Here is a 23,910-nt window from a genome sequence, read left to right on the forward strand (position 1 = left end):
GTGGGCATGCTCAGGCGGTGGGCATGCTCAGGCGGTGGGCATGCTCAGGCGATGGGCATGCTCAGGCGGTGGGCATACTCAGGTGGTAGGCATACTCAGGCAGTGGGCATGCTCAGGCAGTGGGCATGCTCAGGCAGTGGGCATACTCAGGTGGTGTAATTCTTACAAAAACATTTTAATTTCAACTTTTAATTCTATTTTATTTTTTAAATGTGTATGTGGCGTGAGTGTATTTGTGTGTCACAAGAATGAAGGTCCAAAGTCTATACCAAATGAATTCCTCAGTCATTCTCCGTTTTCAAACTGCTGGACCCACAATGCTCTCCCAGCAATGACTCTCCATTTTCATTTACTGAGGCAGGGGTGAACTGGAGTCATCATCTCTGACTAACTGCCCAGCTTGCCCTGGGAAACCCCTTCTCTGCTTCCCATGTACTGGGACTGCAGGCAGCTATCATGCCTGCTCAGCTTTCATGCGGACTGTAGGGCTCCTAACACTGATCTCCATTCTTATGCAGCAAGTGCTTTATCCAGGGAGCCACCCCCAGCCAGTAAAAGGTGGTCAGAGTTCTAGTCCAAAGGGGTGTAATCAAAAACAACACTTAAGATGTAGGGGAAGCAGGACACAACTTTCATCTCTTTCAAAACAAATGGGCCTGCCTAGAGTAATCACAACAGATCTGTCCAGTGGGAGATCATAGGAGATGCTCTTGACACACAGTGGTCTGAAAAGCTTCAAGACCAGAGTTCTCCTGTGGTTTATGTACAAAGAATAAAAGGGAGACAGCACAGAGAAATATCTTTATTCCCTTATCTTTAGCAAACTTTCCAGAAAGAGGCACCAGCCAAGTTTGGGACTGGCTTTCTGTTTTCCTGTCTGAATTAAGCAGTGTGGTTGGGAGACACACTGACTGACATGGAAAGACCTGGGTTTACTCTGGCTTAGCTTCTTGCTTCCTGAGAGACCCAGTGAAAATTGGCCTGTCTGAAACTCCTTTTCCCGTCCTCTAAGACAGGCAAGATGCTATGTGGCAGCAGGCCATTACCATAGCTAAGTAAATTACAATGGATAAGTGCCTGGCACAGGCCAACATAAGTAGGCATGTATGGAATGCTAAACAGTACCCTTCATCCTGAGGTAGTTCACACAAGCATTCCTGGCTGGTCTCACATATCCCAAAGCTTTATCTTCCCAGGTACCCCATGATGAACCTTAAACCCAAGCCAAGCCTATGGCTCACAAGGGACAACGTAGGCAAGCTAGGGTACAGCATCAGTGCTCAGAGACTCCAAAGGCACTCCTGATTCCCTCTGCAGTCACACAGACACTGCTCCAGGGACAACCCTCCGGATGTGAGTATATGACTTCCTGATGGTGACACTGCCGTGATGTGACACTCCTCGGGGCAGCACACATTCCTCAGTCAGCTTCTGAGCCTCAGGGTCCCAGCAGAGCACGGTGGCAATGACCTCGTTCTTCTCGTCCCTCCCACCAGTGATATACAGCTTATTGTTGCAGGGTGCAATGCCACAGCTGGCTCGCTCATGGCTGAGCTGGGTCACCAGACACCAGCTGTCTTCTAGAGGGCTATAAGCATAGATTGCTCTCATGGCACCACCTGCAAAGAAAGAACATGCGTACTGGATCTTTCTGGGCCTTTCCTCATTAATCACAAGAATTAGACTTCTGATTAAGCCAAATATTACACAGTAAATTGATGGCTTTCTTTCCAGAAAGCCCAAATGGATCCCTAGGCTACTAACCTGAAGAAGCTTCATCTCCTTTAAACTCTGATCCACTGGGAATCTGAGTCTAAAAGATACATGATTTAGCACTGCTGCAAAATGTACCCTGAGACTGGCTCCCTGGGAGAATGCCAGGTACTTCAGCATGGCTATTTCTGATCATCGGTAGCCATAAGCACTAGAATCACAATGGTTATAAAACAACAAAAGGACCATGCACACAAGGGTTCATAAAAGTCCTCAACCTGGCATTAGCCAGGAATGGCATCTCTTTATAGATTAAGTATGATCTAAGACACCAACCTGGGTTGCCCGTCTTGATACTGGACCTTTGAAACCTTCAGGAACCTGAGCACAAACAAAACCCGAAGCAAGGGAGAGCTGTGTTTTCCTTAATGGATTTCATTGTTTTACCTCCCAATGCCTTCTCTGATTAGCTCTGACTAGTCACCGATTGTATTCTGGCACCGCTTTAATCGACAGTTCTCCGGTGGTGCAGCTGCACATTAAAGTCAGCTGGAATTTTAAAAATTACATTTGTACTACTCCCAGACACCCTTCTTCCTCCTCTCATTTCACATATCTAATGTAAGGCATAGCTACCTTATTTTTATGAGAAAAAAAAAAAGGCTCCTGGTAATCGTAGGGAATGGTCAGGACTGATAATTACCATCTTTAACAATTACATGCCAACTGCGGTCTGGCTGGTCAGGCTTCCTTCCTCTCAACTAAGTACATTTTTTTTCAGGTCTCTAAAACCAAGCAGGAGAGGAACATTCCTTTGATCACAAACTAGCAGTTATGAATGTTTCCTCCTTGCTGAGCATTTTTTGCACTGCATGCTTCAGTTTCCATATATTTGCTACCTTTGCAATACAACTTGACTCTTGCAGTGACTTCTGGTCCCCTACTCTGAACTACAGTATCTATGCTTTGTGTGGCTGTTTCCAGGACTTCCAGGGAAATTGTACCAAGGCCTAGGCCAAAACCATCTTCTCTTCCTTTATATCCCCATCCACATCACTCAGCCATTCTCAAGAAGATAGTATCTGGTCTCCCAGGTGGACATGTGGGTGAGGGGCTACAGATAAATAAGAAGTCATCCTGACTCACCAACAACATAGATATGATCCTGGAAACTCACTGCATTGATGCATTTAGCCTCTACTGGCATGGACGACTTAAAAACCCATTTATTGGTCAAAGGATCATAACACTGCGTCTTGTCTGTGGCCAGCTTCCCATTGGGTCCTCCTCCAATGACATACAGCTTCTTCTTGTGGCTGGTAGCTGCAAAGGAACTGACATGGACAAGGAGGGGTGCAGCCTGCGGAGGCAGAGAGCGCAAGAAGTCAATGTGCCACTCCGATTGCTGGAGAAGCTCACAGAACACATCCTTGGGCATGCTTTGACTAAAATGACAAAGCCCGTGGTTTCCCCTAAAAATGCACAGAGAAACAAAGCCCACCATCTCTTTAGGCTCTAGGCAGCCTAGAGCAAGCTGTGTGTTGGCTGTTTCAGTTTGCTTTTCCTGGAGTCCAGGGAAAGAGGAATACAGGGAAGACTAAATGCCTATATACATGAAGCCAGCATATTCATATTCATTCAAGTGACTAAATGTGAGGTGTCAACAACGGCTTCAAGTTATGTACATATACAGATACTCACAATCTGGGGAAATATTGTAGATTTGGAGATTAAGGCAGATTCGTGTTTCTGAAGTTTGTGATTCCCCAGGACACTAAAGGAGACCTCCAAGAATCTCTTGTCAATTTGTATAACCCTTTAGTTTTGGGGACTAAGTGATTGGATGAGTGAAGATCTTGCTTAGGCCCAACCCCCACAGGTTCACTGGCTTTAGCTGGATTGCCTGGCAATGTGATGGTAACACTTCCTTGGGCCCACAGTGACCACATTTTAAACTTTCTGAAGCTGGAATATCATCTGATAGTAAGAAAGAAAATGTACACTTGAGAATGATCTGGAAACACTGGAGCTTAAGTTGTTTTCTTTCTCCTGGGGCAGTTTTTGGGTGTTTTTTTTGGTTTTGGTTTTTGGTTTTTTGGGTTTTTTTGTTTGGTTGGTTGGTTTTGGTTTTTTTCAGAGACAGGGTTTCTCTGTGTAACCTTGGTTGTCCTGGAACTCACTCTGTAGACTAGGCTGGCCTCGAACTCAGAAATCCACCTGCCTCTGCCTCCCAAGTGCTAGGATTAAAAGGCATGCGCCACCACCGCCCTACCCTGGGGCAGTTTTTAACCAGCAGTAGCTTTGCTAAGACTTACACCAAGGCCTATAAATAGCTCATTATTAATGAGAAAATAAATATGGCTGACTTCTAGCCATAACCACGTGACTTTGAGTGCACAAATGGTACAGGAGATGGACCCTGGAGTTTCTGGTATGAAGAGGAAAAGGACAAAAGGCATCTAAGGAGACAGACTCTAAGCCAAGATATGCCACCAACAGAGCTAACCACTTTAGAGATAGGCTCAGGCTTCCCTCTATAGATGAGACTCTGGCTAGCACAGAATAATGCCTATACAGACCCCTGCCATCTGGAAGAGTGTTATTACTGGAACTGGATTAGCAACGTTGATGCCATGGCTACTAGGAAGAGAGAAGGTCAAAGCGCCTGAGGGACCAAAGTAGTCAAAAACCCTGCCACCACCACACGCAGTACTTTTGTTGATATTGCTGTTGTTTAAGCTTTGAAAATACTTACAGAAACAAGCTTTCATACCTCTGACCAGCAGTTGTGAAAGGGGTCATAAGTCTCCACATTGTTGATCCTTTGTAAGCCATCAAAACCCCCAAGTACATAGACTTTGCCGCCCAATACGACCATCTTATGCCTCCAGCGGCCAATGTTTAAATACTCAATCTGAATCCATTTGTTGATGGAGGAATTGTATTTCCAAACCTCATGCTGTGTTTCTTTGCCCCCTATGAGAGACACAATGAATTTAAAAACACCAACTGAATGTCTCAAAATAGCTTTCCCCAACATTTCCCAAACTCCCAAAGTCCTAAATTTTCAGATGAGTCCCAGCTAGAGGGAGATAAAGTCTAATAGGAGGGACCAAACAAACTCAAAACAATAGGAAGCCATGACGGCTGCAGTGGAAGCTGTGCCACAAAGGCTGGGGTGGTGAGCCATATCCATACCACTCAGGATGGAGAGCAAACTGGGAGGATCCAGGGAAGGCTTCAGTGAGGTTGGCCCACTAATCTAGGGTTTGTGCCCCCAAAAGGCTGGGCAGGGGTAGTAGAGCCTTGACAGCCAGGAAGTTAGAAGAAAGCTTATGTTCTAAGTGTACTCATTTATAAAAGGGGAAAAAAAAGAGTTTAGATGAAATTTTTCAAAAGATTTTACAAGATTATTCAAGCTTATATCTTCAATCTGTAGAAAAGAGTAAATGGAACAAATAATGGAATCCATCTCTAGTTAAGAGACAAGGCTTTGCCTCTTCTCAAGGGTTAATCCAGTGCCTCAGGAATCTGGCCAGGGGATACTCCCAGGAAGGCAGTTCTACCATATAAGACAAAGTGCTTTCTCCTTTCCAGAATTCCCACCCCAGTGCCTTCCTTGAGTCAGGCAACCCCTTAAGCCAAGTTACCATTAGATGGGGCTGCACCTGAGGCCCAATTAGTTCTCGTTCTTTTGTCTTTTTCTTTTAGATGCTGGCCTAACCAACACTCTGGGACTCTGTCCTCTTTCTAAAGCTCCTCTGCGGGTCTGGAAGCTGTTTGTGCTCAGCTGTCTGCCCTCCAGAAGCCTCATGGAAAGCAGCATGGCTCTTGTTTTTCTCTCTTCCTTTCCCCTCCTCCCTTCCAGGGATCAGTGAGTGGTACTGCTTTCCTCTCCCAGGGTTTCTTTGAAACTCTGATAAACTGTCCTTAGCTTTCATTTGAGTCTGTTCTGAAAATCTTTTATCAATAAAACCAAGAATCCCAAATAGAGAACACTGACTCCCTGGGTGCCATCTGGTGGCTCTTCTGGGGGTCTCTGAAATTTCTAGCAGCACCTCTTGGTCTTTTTTTTTTTTTTATTTCTTTAGCTGGCAGACCAAAATAACCCATTCCTGAACCCCCTAGATAGCAGTAGAACTTGTCCTACGTTTATATTAATTTTTATTATGAAAATATAAAATGCTGACAGTTGATCATTTGAAAGTGAAATGGACAATATTTTCTTTACGACTCTCTTAGAACACAAAATTATGATATTTGGTCAAAGATATATGCTTGTGAATTTTTATAGGTGCTTCCAATAGTCTTCCAAGACTGCCCAACTCCCACCCACTCCCGTTATAATGATGTAACCAGCATACCAGGAATGAAGATAATCTGAAAAGATGCTTCAGTCTATCTTACTACAGAAATAAAGCCATGGACCCCAAGAAATGAGAATTTCTCCAGGAATCTCATCTTGGAAGAAGAAAAAGGCTGAGCACCTAGCACCAGCCAAGTTAAGAACTTATCTGCCAGAAAGAGATTTCATAGAGTTCTAAAAACTTTTTAGAACACCTTGTCAGATAAGACCAAAGACCACACAAGAATGGATTTGTGATGGGCAGCACCACACCTTGACCAGGCCAGATTGGAAGTGAGTATCCTTGACCCTCTTCTCACATTAATCTTACCAGGTAAGATGATGCTATGTCTTTAACCCCAGCACTCTGGAGGCAGAGGCATAGAACCTCTATGAACTTGAGGCTAACCTGGCCCATACAGAGATTTCTAAAGCAAGCCGGATCTATATAATGAGACCATATCTCTGCAAAACAAATCAAAAACCTGTAATTTCAATTTGGGTTCCCAAAGATGAACTTGAACAGTGTCACAGGATATTCTTCTTTCCAATATGGCCACATTGAACAAATATCCTCTTTCTGCTTTTTGCTATCAATTTGGCTGTTTTAATTGGTTTCTTGAATATACCTGTGGGTGAGCCTGGCTCCGAGGTATATAGCCTGTGCCTCTGAGTTTAGTCCTAAGACTGCAAAGAGCTGCTCTTCCTTTCTTAGTATTGTGTTCATATGCCCTGAGCATCTGCCTTTGCTTTGTACCTTTCAAAGGCCTCTATTTAAGACATTGTACTACTGATCCCATGTTGGGTAATAATAAAGATTACAAAACATTATATAAACTTTCAATGAGATCTTTATTAAAAAAAAAAACAACTGCTATGTTTTATTCAGGGACTTAACACCTGGTTAGTTTGGAAAGCATATTGTGTGCACAGATGAGAAGAGCTGCAACTATAGATGTCCTCACTCAGGTATTTGTTTCTTCTGTTCTTTTAAGAGCACTTAGGAAACTTATAAGATAATCCTAGCATTCACCAGCAAAAGCTTTCTGTGCTGTGAGTGATGGAACACACTCCAGGGAAGCATGTGCCAAAGCACATTTAGAAGAAGAGGAATGAAGAAAGCCTCTACCTTTACCAAAATTGAAAATGTACTGACATCATAACAAAGTGAAGGTAGTGTGAGCATAAGATTGGATAAACTGATCAATTAAAAGTGACTACAGAAAATAACTCAAATATATAAAAAATATTAAATAAATGTTATTTAGCAATTGTCCATTTGAAGACAATTTAGATAGATATTTTACACTCAAAACAACTTCCAAATGTGACTTGAAGAAGCAACTTGAGAATTATAAGAGATTGATGCAGTGATTTGGAGAATGTGACATGAAATTCAAAATATCATAGGAGAGAAAATGGTTGAATAAATATAAATCAAAGTTAAAAGACAACCACAACCTAGAGGCAAAATATTTATACCACGAAGAAAAATATATTTAACAATGGATGAAAAAATAGTAAGAAAAATACAACACAAAACAGTATAGAAACAAAGGGTATAAACACACAATTAGCCAATAATTATATGAAAATATACTCAACATCATTAGAGATACAAAAGTATAAATGAAAATATTCTAGTCTATTACATCAGAAGTAATTGGTGATGATAACTGTTGGTAAGAATGTAGAAAGTGGGCACTAGTTAAGCTACAAAATGAATAATCTTTATGGAGGACAATTTAGCAATTGGCAAATTCTCAATTCACTTACCTTAAGACCACTTCCAGGAGCCTTTCTACAAATTCATAAACTATTGTATATGCAAATGTCTGCTACAGTATTTATTTTAAGGAGATTACAAAAAGCAAATACAGATGCAGTGTAAGGGCCGAGATCAATTCCGATCACCTTCCTGGACACATAACTAAACTACATCACCAACCCCACATCTATTCAGGGCACACTGATGACTCTTCCCAGTGAACTCTTTGTGGCCTTTCCAGGATAAGGCTTTATTGAATAGATGCATCTTCTCACTCAGGCCATCTTTGAGGAATGATGGCAGAATCATAATACAGAAGGAACCCGAGTTCCCGAATGCCTAAATTGAACAGTGGACTCTTGACACCACCACCTACACACATTCTTGTGTTCATTCATTGACTGGAGCTTTAGGACTTGTCAGAAATAACATTACTTATCCTAACAGAATATAAAAATATTTTATAAAAAATTAAAACATGAACGGTGGTGGCACATGCCTTTACTCCTAGCACGGCAGGCAGATTTCTGAGTTTGAGGCCAGCCTGGTCTATAGAATGAGTTCCAGGACAGCCAGGGCTATACAGAGAAACCCTGTCTCAAAAAAATAAATAAATAAATAAAACATGGGGAACAGAAAGACTGCCATATTTTACTTTCTATTCTCTGCATTGCTCAAATCCTGTAACATTTGAATAATAAAATGAAACATATAGCCTAACCAATATTATGAACAGACCTAGAGAATAGCTGATGATAACCTCTGAAGGACACTAAATGCATAGAAGAAGGAAGAGAGTCTTCGCATCCTCCTTTTGATCTGAATGAGGACTAAGACTTGGGCCTAGCCTCTGGATTGTGACCCTGTCCAATACCAGGATGTAACCTTGATTACATTCTACAATATCTCTGAGCACTGTTTTCTCCAACCTCATAATGTACCCTCCCTTGCTATGATTGATAATTGTGTATTGTTACAGTGCAGTTTTACCTACTATACAGTAAAGATGGTGGAGACTATGTCATTCAAAAATATTTATTGAGCTTTTGCATTGCTAGGTGTGAGAAATATAGTGCTAACTCTCTTGCAACTTTAAGTCTAAGAAGAAGACAAGCACAAATAATTGTTAATGATTAAGCAACAACTTAGTAAGATAAGATCAGTGCCCTGAGCCTGTAGCAGACTGAACAAATCCCAACATAACTTTCATTGTTGTTCCTGCATGAAGGTTAGAGCTGTCTGTACTCATATATCTTAATACAGTATTGCTCATATTTCAGTATTTACTAAGTGATAATGTTTTCTCCAGAATAAGACCACCTGAGCTCCTGGTTCTATATTCTGACCCAGACAGAGTGAGACTTCTGTGAACTCAGATACTCTTACAGGGTAGTTGGTTGGTTTTCCACTTAGGAAAGAGAAGGATGCTTGCTACTGGGGAACTGCTTTAGTGCTAGCCTCCTGCTTACCTGATATGTAGACCTCATTTTTTAATGTCACACATGCAAACTCCACCCACTTCTTATTCTCACTCTCCAGTTCATGCTCTGTCAGTGGGAGCTTGGCCACCTCCAGGCGACTGCGCCTCAGGGGGTCCAGGCAGGTTACCTCTGCCACAAATCGTTCATCCTTTGTACAGCCGCCAATGATCATGAACACCTCAGATTGGAACTCATGCATCCTGGGCTTGGTGCGCTCTGAAATAATCTAGAAATCAAGAAAAGGATGTGTAGGCAGAGGAAGCACAGCATGACAGTGCAGAGCTCGGGCTGTAGAACCACAAAAAGCAGGCCACAACTTCCACATCCACCATTGTTGGCCACATGATTTTACCTCCTTGACCATGATTTCGTCATGTGTATCATGGATATTCGATCTTAACTACCCAGTAGACTTTTTTATTAGATGGCATAATATATGGAATGTGTTGACCCAGGGCCTACTGTGTAATAGGTACTGAATAAATGATATCTGTCATTTTTGTTGCTATTTTAACACAAGAGTCTATTTGCCATCAAATGCATTTCCTGCCTCTTCTCTACTACCTTGTCTAAAACCTGGACTCCTGGAAAGAAAGTCAAAGTTAACCTATTATCATAGTGTAAAAAAGAAAGAACAGGGTTGCAAATCCATGGGAAGGAACTGACACACATCACCCTTCCAAAGTGCTTTATTAGGAGAGGGAGGCCCTGCAGGGAACAGGAGGCCTTCAGGTCCAAAGAGGAGCTTCCTTAAAAGAAATAAAGCATCATGACTACAGACAGCCATAATGTGGCCTTGAAGGGGTGCGCATGCATGTGTGTGTGCGTGTGCATGTGCGTGTGTGTGTCTCTGTGTGTGTCTGTGTGTGTGTGTCTGTATGTGTGTGTGCCTACTGTGTTATATATATGTGTGTGTGTGTGTGTGTGTGTGTGTGTGTGTGTGTGTGTGTGTATAGACATGTATCTGTGTGTGTGCCTACTGTGTGTATATATATATGTGTGTGTGTGTGTGTGTGTGTATAGACATGAGAAAGACATAGACAGAGCCACAGAGACCCTTTATGTGTGCATGCGCAGTTATATGTGTGTGTGCAGCTGTGTGCATATATGCATGTATGCATGTGTGTATATGTGTTTGTGTGTACTTGAGAGACAGAGACAGAGAGAGACATACAGCACCATTCAGAAGATCTTTATAAGGAAAGGCAGAAGATAGCAAATCTTCAGATTAAAAAAGGAACTTCCTTAAGAGAAACAGTGTTGTGACCACAGACAACACTATTTGTAGTCTTGAAGGGGTGTGTGTATGTATGTGTGGGTGTTTGACAGACACAGAGACAGAAATAAAGCCTTTATTTCAGAGCCTGAGTGCATAAACAGTAGAACATCCATAGAGTAAGGATGGGACCAGAGGGATAAAGAATTTGGAGACACTTGAAGCTATTATGCAATGAGTTTGTACCGAAGACAAACTTTGTTTCTCTGCACCTTTCTTCTCAACATCAGCCTGGCTTCTGTCTCCAAACCTTCCCTCCCCACAGCTAAGGCACAACTTACAACATAAATAGGCATCCTTGTTCAGTGAGGAATTTGATACGGTAGGCAATGCTTCAAGGACAGTCTTGTAATTTACTATAAGGACGGCCCCTTTTCTCTAATGGAACCTCGGCACCAGGAAAAACAGTACATGGATCTTGTGTCTTCTATGAGTCAAGGGATGGATGATGGATGGATGGATGGATGGATGGATGGATGGATGGATGGATGGGTAGATGGATGGATGCATGGATCAAGGCCTCTATGTGGACTACTTTTTAAGTCACTGCAGTACCCAGTCTCCAAAATGACCTCAATTAATGTCCTCCTCCTAGGACTCAGAGCACATGTAGTTCCTTCCATACTGTCCAAAAGCCATCTCTCTAACCAAAAAATTACAGAACAGATGATGATGGGAAATTATGAACAGTTTTATGCCACTAAGTCCAGCTACTTATATGGATGGAGAAATTCTCTGCAACTACATTTGAGAAGAAACAGACAACCCCACCAGCATTAACGTGATGCTATTTAAGTGAAAACCTCCTCTCTCAAAGAAAACCCCAGACTTGGGAAACACTGTAATACCAAACACTCAGGATCCCTGTGAAGAGTAGGTAGGTGGCAGGTCTAACAACAGCTGAAAAGTAGAGAGATCCACACCAATACTAGGACATCCTCTAGAAGAATCCCAGAAAGATACCATTCCATTTGGCTGAGGTTTCTACCATAGCCTGAAGATGAGGTTTTCTGGCTAATCTTAGAGTTTCACACAGTGATAGGTACACAGGAGGTTTTATGTGTGGAAATCAATAGCAAATTCTCGCTATAATACAGCTTTCTCGTTAGCTTGCTCCTCCACTAAACCCCGTTTAGTCTTCATAAGGTGCTAAGTAAAAGATATCTTCAGAGATTGCAAAAGAGAATATATAGGAGTAAATGCTTTCTTGGTGCCCATTTAATCATAAATATTCACAATACACCAGGGATTTCCAAGATCTAGAAATGAAAAGTTCAGTAGGTCCTCATTTCTACTGTAACAAGTTGCAAGTTTAGACTATTTACAAGATGATGAATTCAGTGGTGGCCAGGTGGTATTTGGTTTCATGACCAGAGATTGAACCAATTCCCATAAGAAAACAAAGGGTTCTTTGGAGAATGTGACCTTGGCTTGAATTTTGGCGTAGAAGCAGAAGTTAAGTAGAAGCAGAAAGAAGAAGATATTTAGATAGCATCTGCCTTGTTTGATGCAGTACATCAAAACCACAGCAGAATGTATACATTTAAACAATTAAACATTTTAACAATTAGAGAAATAGAAGCCATTAATTTGATCATAAGAGGGAAACAGGAGAAGAGTTGGAGGGAGAAAAGAGAAGAGGGGAAATGATATAATTATATTTTAATTTAAAACACATGTTAATTCAATTTGTTTTTAATTGAAAAATAAAACAGAAACACACACACAATAGATGTGGGTGGTAAATGATGGCAGAGACCTGGGAAGGAAATATTTCATCAAAGTGGAGTTTAGGGGACTTTAGCAGAAAGAGTGGGTATCTTCCTGAAAGTGATGAAGAGCCAGTGAAAAGGTCAGGCCAGGAGTGAAGTTCACATCTGCAACTTCCACCATCCCAGGGGTGGGAATGGGTTGGAGGCAGGACAGACTGGGAGCACAGTGATAAGGTCTAAGGAATTTCCAGAAATTCTGGAAAGAAATGATGAGACAATCTAGGCAATGTCAGAATAGAACAACAGATGCAAATTCTCACAAGAGCGGAGAAATGGAAGAAAGTAAAACACCTTTAGAATGGTAATTTGACTAGACTGCACTAGGCAGAGGACAGATGTGACAGGCACAGGGCCACGGGTGTCCGTGTCTCACTTAAGCCTCCTAACAGCTGTGGGAAAATGTGGTATCATCCCCATTATACAGATCAGGCATCCCCAGATTCTGTAATGATGGACTTGTGGACAAGAGTCCCTGGCTAATGCCTTCCATTCCCAACAAAACGCAGTATCTCTCAAGTCCAACTCACCTCATTGCCAGAAAGGTGGTACATTCTGGCTTCCTGGAGCAGCGGAAAGACTTCAGGGCACTGTCTAATAAGAGGGTCTGCTTCAACCATCTCTACGAAGTACCACGGGTCCAGAAGTGGTAAACGCACATTCTCAAGGACACCAGGGAGCAGGCAGAGTCGTTCTGATTGTTTGTGCCGGACCCAGCTCATGACAGTCTCAAATACTTGAGCCTCCTCAGTCACACACAGGTCGTCACTCCTCAAGATGTGGTACAAAGTGTCCACAGGAAGTTCAAGGAACTCCTCAGAATTCAGAATCTGAACAAAGTTTTGAATGATGTAACTTTGGACTTGCATCTTTAAGCTGTCCAAGGAATGTGTGTCTGCCAGCCTCAGTATTCCGATACAGTTTTCTGGGTTCAGTGCTTCTGTGAGAAAGCTGGCACAGGCATCCACCAGTTGTAAAAACTTAACAAAAGGGAAGAAAGTCAGGCCAGAAAGTGATCATTCCTCAAGAACATTTATCAATGAGTTGTGTGTGCCAGCAAAACTTAAGACATATCCTAAATGTACAACAGTAAGGGAAGAGTCTAACAATGATAACATTCACATGGTCAACAACTCTATAAATAATTTAAAAACATGTTATATGATTACCTTACGTCATGTGAAAATGTAAAGGTTTTCAAATCTCTTCATCAAATCTGATCAAACCTCTATTTTTATTTTATTTTATTTTGTAGTCCTTAGGGTAGACACACAGCATCACATGTGCTAAGTAAATATTCTGCCATCAAGCTAAATTTCCTATATTTAAAACTCTATACTTAATCATTAATTTACAGAAATGATATAGAAGTAAATGCATGTTAAATGATACCATAAATATATATCCAGTGATGTCTATACAGTGGGACACTCATGGAACAACTGGTTTGATTTTTTCTGTGAATATGCTACAAGTAGAAACAACGGAGAAAAGGAGGAAAAGAATAGAAGAACCTGAACTCTGCCTGCATCTGCAGATCTATGGGCAGCACAAGATGGATTTAGTGGGTTATTTTTAAAGAGGGATCATGAAGTTGGAAGGAAGGATGAGAGGTTAGGGTGAATCTTGAAGGAGTTAGAGAAGAAGTGGGGTGTAAACAAGATCAAGAGACATTATATCCATGTATAAATTATCAAAGAATAAAATATGATATTAAAGATGAAAGGTTGAGGAGATAATATCAACTTCAGTATATAAACCATATTTGGATCACTGATTTAAGCAACAAATTAAGTCAGAGAAATGTGTCCAAGCACTAATATTTGGGGACATGAGAAATTGTTATTAATTTTAAGGTCAATAATGGCCTTATGGTTATTTTAAATAAGAATCTTTATCTTTTGAGCTATGGAGATGGCTGAGCAGATAGAAGTGCCTGTTAATCAAACCTGATGACACAAGTTCTAATCCCCAGAACCCACATAAAGAGGCTAGGCTTAGTGATGAAAGCATCTGCTATCCCAGCATTCCCTGTAAGAGTCTCAGACAGGAGGATGGATTGTAGGATGTGGCCCTGCCAGCCTGGTTTATGTATCAGTGACTACACCTTATCTCAAACAAGGTAGAAGGTAAGGCCCCAAACTCAAAGGTTGTCCTCTGACTCCACACTCAGGTTGTGGCATGCATGCACCTGCACCCACACACAAGGACACACACACATATCTATCCCTCTGCCTTCTCCCCTCCTTCCTTGTCCCTCTCCCTCATAACACTTTTTAAAAAGAGCTTTTGCCTTTAAAATGTATACCCCAAAAAAGTAGCTTACTGTGAGCAAAGAAAAATGATTACATAGTTACATAAGCATAGAGAAGAACTAGAAGGTTATAAATTCAATTACTCAGTGTACTAATCATTAGTGTCCATCTCCCACTGACTTTCATAGGACTCTTCATTCCTGGACCCAGGCGATCAGGAAAGCCCAAACTGAAATCTACTGGCCCAAAACAGAAGAGGACACAACCATGGCAGGGGCACGCAAATTCTCTGAAAGCTTCAGAGGTAGCCCATGCAGTTGCCATTCATACTCAGCTCACCAGAGTAAGCAAACTCTGATGAAACTCTGCCACCTACGGACAATAACTCTCCACAGAAACTGGTCCCATAATGGAATACAATTTTAAGGCATCACACTCTATTAATAAAGCTATAAGGACGTTTTTCTCCATCTTTGTTAGTGTCTATGTGTACTTACCCCTTCCCCCAATGAACTAAAAAGGATCCATCGGCTCCCATATCCCACTTTAACACTATCATCTTCCTCAAGAGACTATGAGCTTATTGTTTGGATAACAGTTTACAAATGTCAAAGCACTGCCAGAGCCTTCATGGTGAGTGCTCATTTCGCAAATGACATCTCACAAGCATTTCAGTTCACTCCTTCTTGTTCTCCAGAGCTTTGTTCTGAACAAGTCCAGTCTTCTTGACCTCTCCTTGACCACTGGGCTTCACAAGGTCACACTCTCTCTGTACTTGAGTTGACCATTTAAGGAGAAAGAAAAAGGAGATCACAGGGTAGGACAGGAGAGAAAGCCCATCTGAAGGCAGGTGCTGTAAGGGGACAGACCTGACAAGGGGGGCGTGGTATGCAAAGTACAGGTTCTGGTGAGGAGGTAGGGGAGCTGTTGGGATAAAGGGAGAGGCAGAGCAGGAGTGGTCTTAGGACTGGTTTTGAACTGATAAACTGAGTTGAGTGGAGTTCAGTCTTTATATTAGAGTATCAGTTGCCACACATCCCCTATTTTCAGGGTTTTGTTCAATTATTAAACATGATTTTTTTCCCTATCAGATCACATCTTCTAACCAATTATATAGAATGTGTTTGTTGTTGTTCAGTTTGGTTTAGGTTTGGAGTTTTTTGTTTGTTTGCTCGTTTGTTTTATTTTTGTTTTTTTTTTTTTATTTTATTTTATTTTAGCAGTCCAAAGTGGCCTCAAACTCTTAATCCTCCTTCCTCAGCCTTCCAAATACTGGGATAATAGGGCTTGTGCCACTATGCTCAGCTCTGGGAAACTCTATGAGCTACTTATTGTTGTGGCAATATAATGAAGTATCTCCTTCATCATGAACATTTCAGTTCTGGGAAAATGACTGTATAGAGAAAAAGGGGACTAGGGAAAGCAGAGAAACCCCACCTTTTCTGGACGCTCTTTCTTAAAAGCCACTTCTTCTGGAAGGCTTCTCCAATGAACCACTCTCATCCCTTCCTCAGCCCTGTAGCTGCCTGAGACATCTTTGCTCTGTGCTCTTCTCAGTCAACTCTGGCAAATCAGGTTATAGGTTACGATTTTGTGGGGTTTTTTGTTTTGTTTTGTTTTGTTTTTGTTTTTGTTTCTAGCTGATACTTTCTCCAAATTCTGACAACAGAAGAAGTTAGAAAAGGTAAAGGAATAAAAGCTCTATTAGGCATCTGGAATATACTAAGTGTTAGCATTATGTCTAAACTCTACCCCAAAGTTATCTGGCCAAGAGCCAAGTAGGCCTGGCCCACTATAAAAGGGGCTGCTTGCCCCTCCTCCCTCTCTTATTCTTGCCTCTCTCTCTTGCCTCTTGCCTTTTGCCTCTTGCTCTCTTGCTCCCTGTTGCTCCCCCCTCTCTCCCTATACCCTTCCCCTCTCTCTCCAAGGGGCCATGATCAGCCTCTACTTCTCTGCTCTCTCCCTCTCTCTGAGTTTCTCTGCCTCTACTACCCTCTTAACTCCCCTCCTCATGCCTTGAAGAAACTCTATTCTATACTATACAGTCATGTGGCTGGTCCCTCAGGTGGAAGAGATGCCTTGGCGTGGGACACCCACATCTCACCACACCCCCAGAGAATATATCTGGTATATCTTTATATTTTCATAAACCTGTGCACTTTTTCACCTGTCATTGAATGTAACAAACTATTTTTCAACAAGTCCATTTATTTAGTTAGCAAAAAAGAGAATATTCAGATTACATTTGTAGAGAGGAGGAAATAGAGCATTCAGAGTAAACAATGCTGCCTGAAGTCACATAGCAGATGGGAAGATAATCCTGTTTGCTAATTACAGATGCAGGCTTGCCCTGTTGAGCTAACAAAAAGCCAGAAGCATTTCTAAAGACCTCATGACCACAAGAGAAAGGTGGGTTTCTCTGATTGCCTAAGTTTTCCCAAAATATATGTCAATAAGCATTTCTAGTGATCTAACCAGCAGCTAGGAATTTGCTGGCATGCAAGACAGCTATGAGAACAAGAAATTGTTTTTCATATATTTGCCTTTAGATAAGTGTTTAGCACACTACTCCATGAACTTGGTTTTCAGAACTGAGAGATGACACATAATGGCAACAGGTAGCCAATTTCCTGTTTAGAGGGATAAGTGAATAAAAGGTTACAGTAAGCACCTGACTCTTTGACAGGAACTCCTGAAATAGCACCAAAGAGATGAGGCTGCACAGGAACTCCTAAAATACCATCAAAGACTTAGGGCCACAGTTCCCGTAAGGAGATCCTGCCTTAGAGAGGCTATTCGTAGGTCTTCTTTTGAGGAGTATTTATTCAGATTCTTTACTCATTTTAAAAGCCTTTCAGGGTGTGTGTGTGTGTGTGTGTGTGTGTGTGTGTGTGTGTTGTATATGTGTGTGTATGTGTGTGTGTAGTACAACATTTGCATAGTAGTAATGTCAAACATCAAAATATCAACATGGTTGCTCTCATAATTAATAACCTACTCAGAGAGTAATATGTACTTAACACAGGCATTCTGCTGTCATGGAGCTACTGGACTACTGAACTATTTTCTGAACACTCAACTCTACCACACCTAACTCTCATATGAACACTGCAAATACTTCAACTAATATTTGATTTAAAAAAAAAAAAAAGCAAGCAAAGAAATAACACCAGATACAGTCAGACCAATGAGGTAACATATGAAAAGCCAAGATAACATAATCCCATCAAAAACTACTAATTTCACAGTGATGACATCTAATGAGAGTGAGTTATATAAAATCCCAGACACTGAACTCAAATGAATGATTAGAAGTAAGTTCAAAGAAGAAAAGAAGCACACCTGGGTTAGAACATAAGCAGCTGAATGAAATAAGGACATTGATGCAAACTATAAAAAAGGAATTCCACAAAGAGAGAAATAATGAAGAAACATAAATCTGAATTGCTGGAAATGAAAAACACAGTCAAATCAAAAGCTCTATGGAAATCACATCAATAGAATGGATCTACAGAGGCTAGAACAGCTTAGCTTGAAGACAACATGGAAGAAGTGGAACAACCAAGCAGGGCAGAATAAAACAATAAAGTACCAGTGGGATGTAGGTGAAAAGATAAATCTATGGATAACAGGCACAGAAGAATATAGTTCTGAAGATATACAGCTTTAAAAGAATTATGAAAGTAGAAGGCATGGGCTACCTCCCTGGAGTTATAGCTCAGTTAGGCACCACCAGTCTACTATACAGTATAAGCCATTCCAATTTCCCTTGGTTGCCCACCATAACTACATTGTAAGACCATAGCACTGAAGACACCATGTACTTTGGTTGTGGAATGTATAGAAATCAACCACAAACAGACTGGGATCCTCCTGTGGTGGTTGTTGGGGTAGAAAATGCATCAATAATCTTACCTAGCACTTCACCCTACATGCTGCAATGTCAGCTTACCAGGCATGATATGCTTAGTGGTGCCTAGTGGATTGACTTTTATGAGAAAATAACTTTCTGGTTAGACTTGAGGCCCATTCCAAGGAGGGAATTCATGCCTGAGTCACTCCAAGATTGAACCTTTTGTTTTTATTTATTTAAATGTGCATGGTGTCTATTTTCCTTCTAAATATTTATCCTTATAGCTACAGACTTTGGCAACTCTCAACCTTGGTCAGAGCAGCTTCTTTTTGCAGTGGGCAGCAGTCAATGGCTGGGTTCTCAGCCCTAAATGGGACATCTACATTAACCATGCCACCACCAAGGCTCATGAAACAAGTGGAAAAAGAAGCAGAAAGAAAGAGTTGATGAATAGAGAGGAATAACATAAAATGACATCTTCTGGACATGACATGGCAGTTGCACTTAAAATTTCTAGTAATCGTTGTTACCTGAACAAGACCTATGTAAGATCGTGCCAGGCATAATTATGGAATAGATAGGGTGAATGTCTTCAAACCCCACACTTTACTGGGGACCTATTGACAGTTAATAGCTGCTGAAAAAGAAAGAATCATTAGTTTTGAAAGATGTGGCCACAGGTAGGGAAGTAGGATTTGCATGCTTCAGTGGATGGCCCTACACCCATGCACATATGGGCAGCATTGGCTGGACTTATTGGGTATAAAAACAAAAGAGAAGGGAATATAAAGTTGAGAAGGCTGTAATATGAGAACTTGGAGGAAGTTGAAAGGGGGAAATGGGAGATAGACATGATCATATGATTTAAAAGTAAAGGAAAAGAGAGTCCTAACTGAAAAGTTGCCATAGTTAGGACTGAAAATATCAATTGATACATGGGAGGATATAGGACACCAAACAAAACCAGAAAAGAATCTCCTCTCGTCATATTATAATTAAAACACTAAATATACAAAACAAAGAAAGTATATTGAAACTGGCAAGAGAGAAACAATAAGTCACATATAAAGACAATACCATTAGAATAACAGATTTTTCAAGTGAAAATGTAAAAGCTGGAAGAGCCTGGAAAAAAATGTATTTCAAATTCTTATAGACAACAAGTGCCAACTCAGACTATTATACCCAGCAAATCCATCTGTTATAATGGGAGGAAAAATAAAAATTTTCCATGATATAAATAAGCTAAAAGAATCTATGGCCATTAAGCTAGTTCTAAGAAATTCCTTGAAGGAAACCTACAGACTAAAGAGAAAACCGAATCTAACCATGAGGCCACAGGTCTCAGAATCTTCCTACCTCTCTATAACTTCCTTCATTTGGGTGTACCCAGGTTGTGAAGCAAGAGAAGTGTGCCAACACCTCACATATCCTAGTATACACATTTGCTGCTGGGCAAACTCCTGACCCAGGAAATAAGAGGATGTGATCTATTGAATGCTCCTTATACATTCCAGCTAGTGAAGTTAGAGGCTACAAGATACCCTACTCAGATGCACACTTACATGGAACACTTCTAATTCAATGAAAGTCATATTGTTAAAATAGTGGGAAGGAGGAGATGAGTTACAAATAGGCTTGAAGTTAGTGATTTCACCCCCTCCCATAAGGAGGGATAGTTTCCTGACAATCAAAGGGGCTTGATGGTGAGCACAGCACATCAGGAGAATGTCTTGGAGACATTACCAGGAAAGCAGCCCTGCTGGAAATGATTGGCTTGGCATCTTCAGGATGCCCCAGAGAACTGAGCCAATAAAATTGTCTAAACTAGTAGCAACTTATTACTCAAAATTCATCAAGGCTGCATTGTAATGGATTTCTTTTCCACACTCCTGCCTTTTGCCAGACTTTATAAATCCCTCCCTAACCCCAATTTCAACAGAGCTAATCTTGCTACCAACTATCTTGGACCCTGAACCCTTCAGGGTTACTTATTTTCCCATACTTTGGGTTCTGTTCCCTTAAACTACCAAGCCAATTATGACACAAATGGGAATCAGCTCCATAAGAGCCAAGTCATACATAAGATTTGATGCTCATCTCTGGTCCCTAGTAATGACTTGGTCTATCCCCAGACTGTTTCTTACACATCTAGGCATTGATGTGTAATGATAAAGCCAACTTTAACAGTATAACCCTAATTCTGGACATAGGTGATAACTTAGATGGGACCCTTGTTATAATTATAGATGCAACGGACATTATCCATGGTCTAATTAGTTTATGAAGCCAGTATAATTGCTACAATCATATTGAAGCAAATATCATTGAATAGAAACAATATATTATTTTAAAGTAAATCATAATTCTGAAGTCTTCTCTCTTCTGTGACACTGCTTACCTCTCAATGTTCTTCCTTCACAGCCACATGTATCTTGATGCCCCCAAATTTAGACAGTATCATCACCTGAAAGCTGCATGGTGTGCTGGCTAGCAGTACTTTCTTCAATCAGAAAACCCAGTTTCGAGCCACAGCACTTTCAGTCATATTCTGTTGCCTTAATTTCTTGTCCAACTCACGGTCAGATCAGATGTTCTGTATAGGAAGCATGAGCTCCACCACCAGCTCTAACTGGGCTGCTATACTTGGCAGCCATTGTGCCACAGTTAGATATCAAGTGTATAACCAGGCACCACATTCCTCCCTTCATCTGATGAAGCAGGCAATGCCTCATAGCATCACCTTCCACCAAATATCCAAATGAACATCTTTGTAACCTTGCCCTATGTGTGTGTCTTTCTCTCTGTGTATCTGTCTGTGTCTCTGTCTCCTCTGTCCCTCTGTTTCTCTCTTTCTGTCTCTCTCTCTCTCTGTGTATCTGTGTCTATATGTCTGTAGGTCTGTCTGTCTGTCTGTCTGTCTTTGTGTACACATGTCTGTCTGTCTTTCTGTCTGCTTCTCTGTGTGTATGTATCTATATGTCTAGAAGTCTGTCTGTCTTTGTGTACATGTGTCTGTCTTTCTGTCTGTCTGTCTCTATCTTTCTGTCCCTCTCTCTGTGTGTATGTGTATCTCTGTGTCTACATCATGTGTCTGTCTGTCTGTCTCTCTCTGTGTATATGTATGTATATGCAAGTGCATCCACATGCGTGCATGCATGCATATGCAAATCCCAGATACAGGTGTGGCAGCCACCTTAAGCAGGTCTCTGAGAGCTCCCTGCTTTCATTCATTTCAAAGAGCACAGAACTTGTTTGGTCACATACCTGGAAAAGGTTGGCAGCCTCCAGAACCCGCTGAACATTCTGCTTGGTGATCAGAGCCTTGCTTGTGTATGTGTAGCTCAGGAGAGTATGCATGGTCTCAGCATCCACCCCTTTAATAATGATCCTCTTCTCATACTTTTCCTTTAAGTCGTTGCAGAACATGGCCCTAGAAGAGAGACCTGTGATGTGAATCCTTCCAGGACCCTGTGTTCCAGACCTGGACAGATTCCCCTTGAAAGTCGTCTGCCCTCCTGAAACAGTGAAGTCCCAAGGTCAGGACCTGAACTGATTGCCAACATAGAAACAGTCATTTGACTTGCTGATTTCTTGAGATCTTCCTCCTTGGCTCTTTGTCTCTTGAATATGCTAATTCAATACCTAGCACAAAGAAGAGTTCTTAAATGAAGTCAGTGTATTTCAAGGTGACACATTATTAATCTCTCTAGGATCATCTGTACTCTTAACTGAGCATCATTCCTAGATGTAGTTTCTGAATTCTGTCTTAGAATCATCTGCAGTAGATGACACTCTACTCCATTTTAGCCCACACTTGGATTTCCCAGAAAATTAAGGGAATTGAGCATGCAAGAAGCAACACATGAGGAAGCCAAACAAGACCAGGTGCTTCGAGAAGGTTGCTTCAGCCTAATCCTGCAGGGACTGGAGGGCACACTTCACATCTGTAGCAACAAGAGATAAAGACATTGCTTTGGCATTGTAGTATCACAGACAGCCTTCTGTCTGAGATAGTCAAGGACTACTCCAAGAACAGATAATTCTCAAGCAACCTGGTTTTTCAAAAGCCCAGAAGAACGCCAAAAAAAAAAAAAAAAAAATGCTGCCTAATGGTTGTGACAGGCAGAAGGCTGGAGCCCACTCAAACCTTAGACTCATTCACATCATGGCATAAATGAGAAAATACAAATCAATTCATCTGTTTGATGATTATTGATAAATTCTCACTTTCCTAAAGTATTTGAAGAATATAATAGCCAGAAGCTGGAAAGAACCCAGATATCCCTCAACAGAGGAATGGATACAGAAAATGTGGTACATTTACATAATTGAGTACTACTCAGCTATTAAAAACAACGAATTTATGAAACTCTTAGGGAAATGGATGGATCTGGAAGATATCATCCTGAGTGATATGGTGAACACAGGTGGTATGTACTCACTGATAAGTGGATATTAGCCCAGAAACTTAGAATACCCAAGATACAATCCACAAACCACAATGAAACTCAAGAAGGAAGAACAAAGTTTAGATACTTCAATCCTTCTTAGAAGGAGTAACAAAATACCCAGGGAAGGAGTTACAGAGACAAAGTGTGGAGCAGAGACTGAAGGAATCAAAATCCAGAGACTGCTCCACTTGGGGATCCATCCCATACACAATCACCAAACCCAGACATTATTGTGGATGCCAGCAAGTACTGGCTGACAGGAGCCTGATATAGCTGTCCCTTGAGAGGCTCTGCTAGTGCCCGACTAATACAGATGTAGAGGCTCACAGCCATCCATTGGACTGAGTACAGGATCCCCAATGAAAGAGCTAGAGAAAGGACCCAAGGAGCTGAAGGGTTTGCAGCCCCTTAGGAGGAACAACAATATGAACTAACTAATACCCTCAGAGCTCACAAAGACTAAACCACCAACCAAAGAGTACACATGGTGGGACTCATAGCTCTGGCTGCATATGTATGCAGTCTTCAATGGGAGGAGAGGCCCTTGGTCCTGTGAAAGCTTTATGCTGCAGTGTAGGGGAATGCCAGGGCCAGGAAGTGGGAGCAGGGGGTATTTTGGAGGGGAAACCAGGAAAGGAGAGAACATTTGAAATGTAAATAAAGAAAATATAATAATAATAATAATAATAATAATAATAATAATAGTAATGCATACATACATACATACACATACATACATACATACATACATCAGTAAAAACTCAAACAAGTAAGACGTTCCAGACCAGATAAGGGGAATTTTAGCTGGTGAGAGACATGGTGTTTGGTGGATGAATTTATTAATTTTCTTGTTGCTGCAACCAACCAGATAACAAGAAACAACTTAAGGGAAGAAGAATTCTCTGTCACCTGTCTTGAAAGCACAGGTCACATGGGAGGGAAAGCTCAGCAACAAGGACAGTTGTGACAGCAGGAGGGTGAGCCACTTCCTTGCAT

The 23,910-nt window shown here is 41.3% G+C and overlaps 1 protein-coding gene across 1 annotated transcript in view; it reads right to left on the bottom strand.

Annotated features, from left to right (window-relative positions):
- Positions 1-179: 179 nt before the first annotated feature.
- The window catches only part of Klhl6 (kelch like family member 6), a 39,648-nt gene continuing 15,917 nt past the window's right edge, over positions 180-23,910 (bottom strand). Inside the window, exons 2-7 of the mRNA XM_031363400.1 lie at positions 21,728-21,893; positions 12,883-13,332; positions 9,296-9,533; positions 4,487-4,689; positions 2,860-3,073; positions 180-1,619 (exon numbers count right to left, since the gene is read on the bottom strand). Of these exons, the coding sequence (XP_031219260.1) occupies positions 1,318-1,619; positions 2,860-3,073; positions 4,487-4,689; positions 9,296-9,533; positions 12,883-13,332; positions 21,728-21,893 (1,573 nt within the window). The 3' untranslated portion in view covers positions 180-1,317. The remainder of the gene's footprint in view (positions 1,620-2,859; positions 3,074-4,486; positions 4,690-9,295; positions 9,534-12,882; positions 13,333-21,727; positions 21,894-23,910) is intronic.

Source organism: Mastomys coucha, unplaced genomic scaffold, assembly GCF_008632895.1.
Source record: "Mastomys coucha isolate ucsf_1 unplaced genomic scaffold, UCSF_Mcou_1 pScaffold12, whole genome shotgun sequence".
Lineage (NCBI taxonomy): Eukaryota > Metazoa > Chordata > Mammalia > Rodentia > Muridae > Mastomys > Mastomys coucha.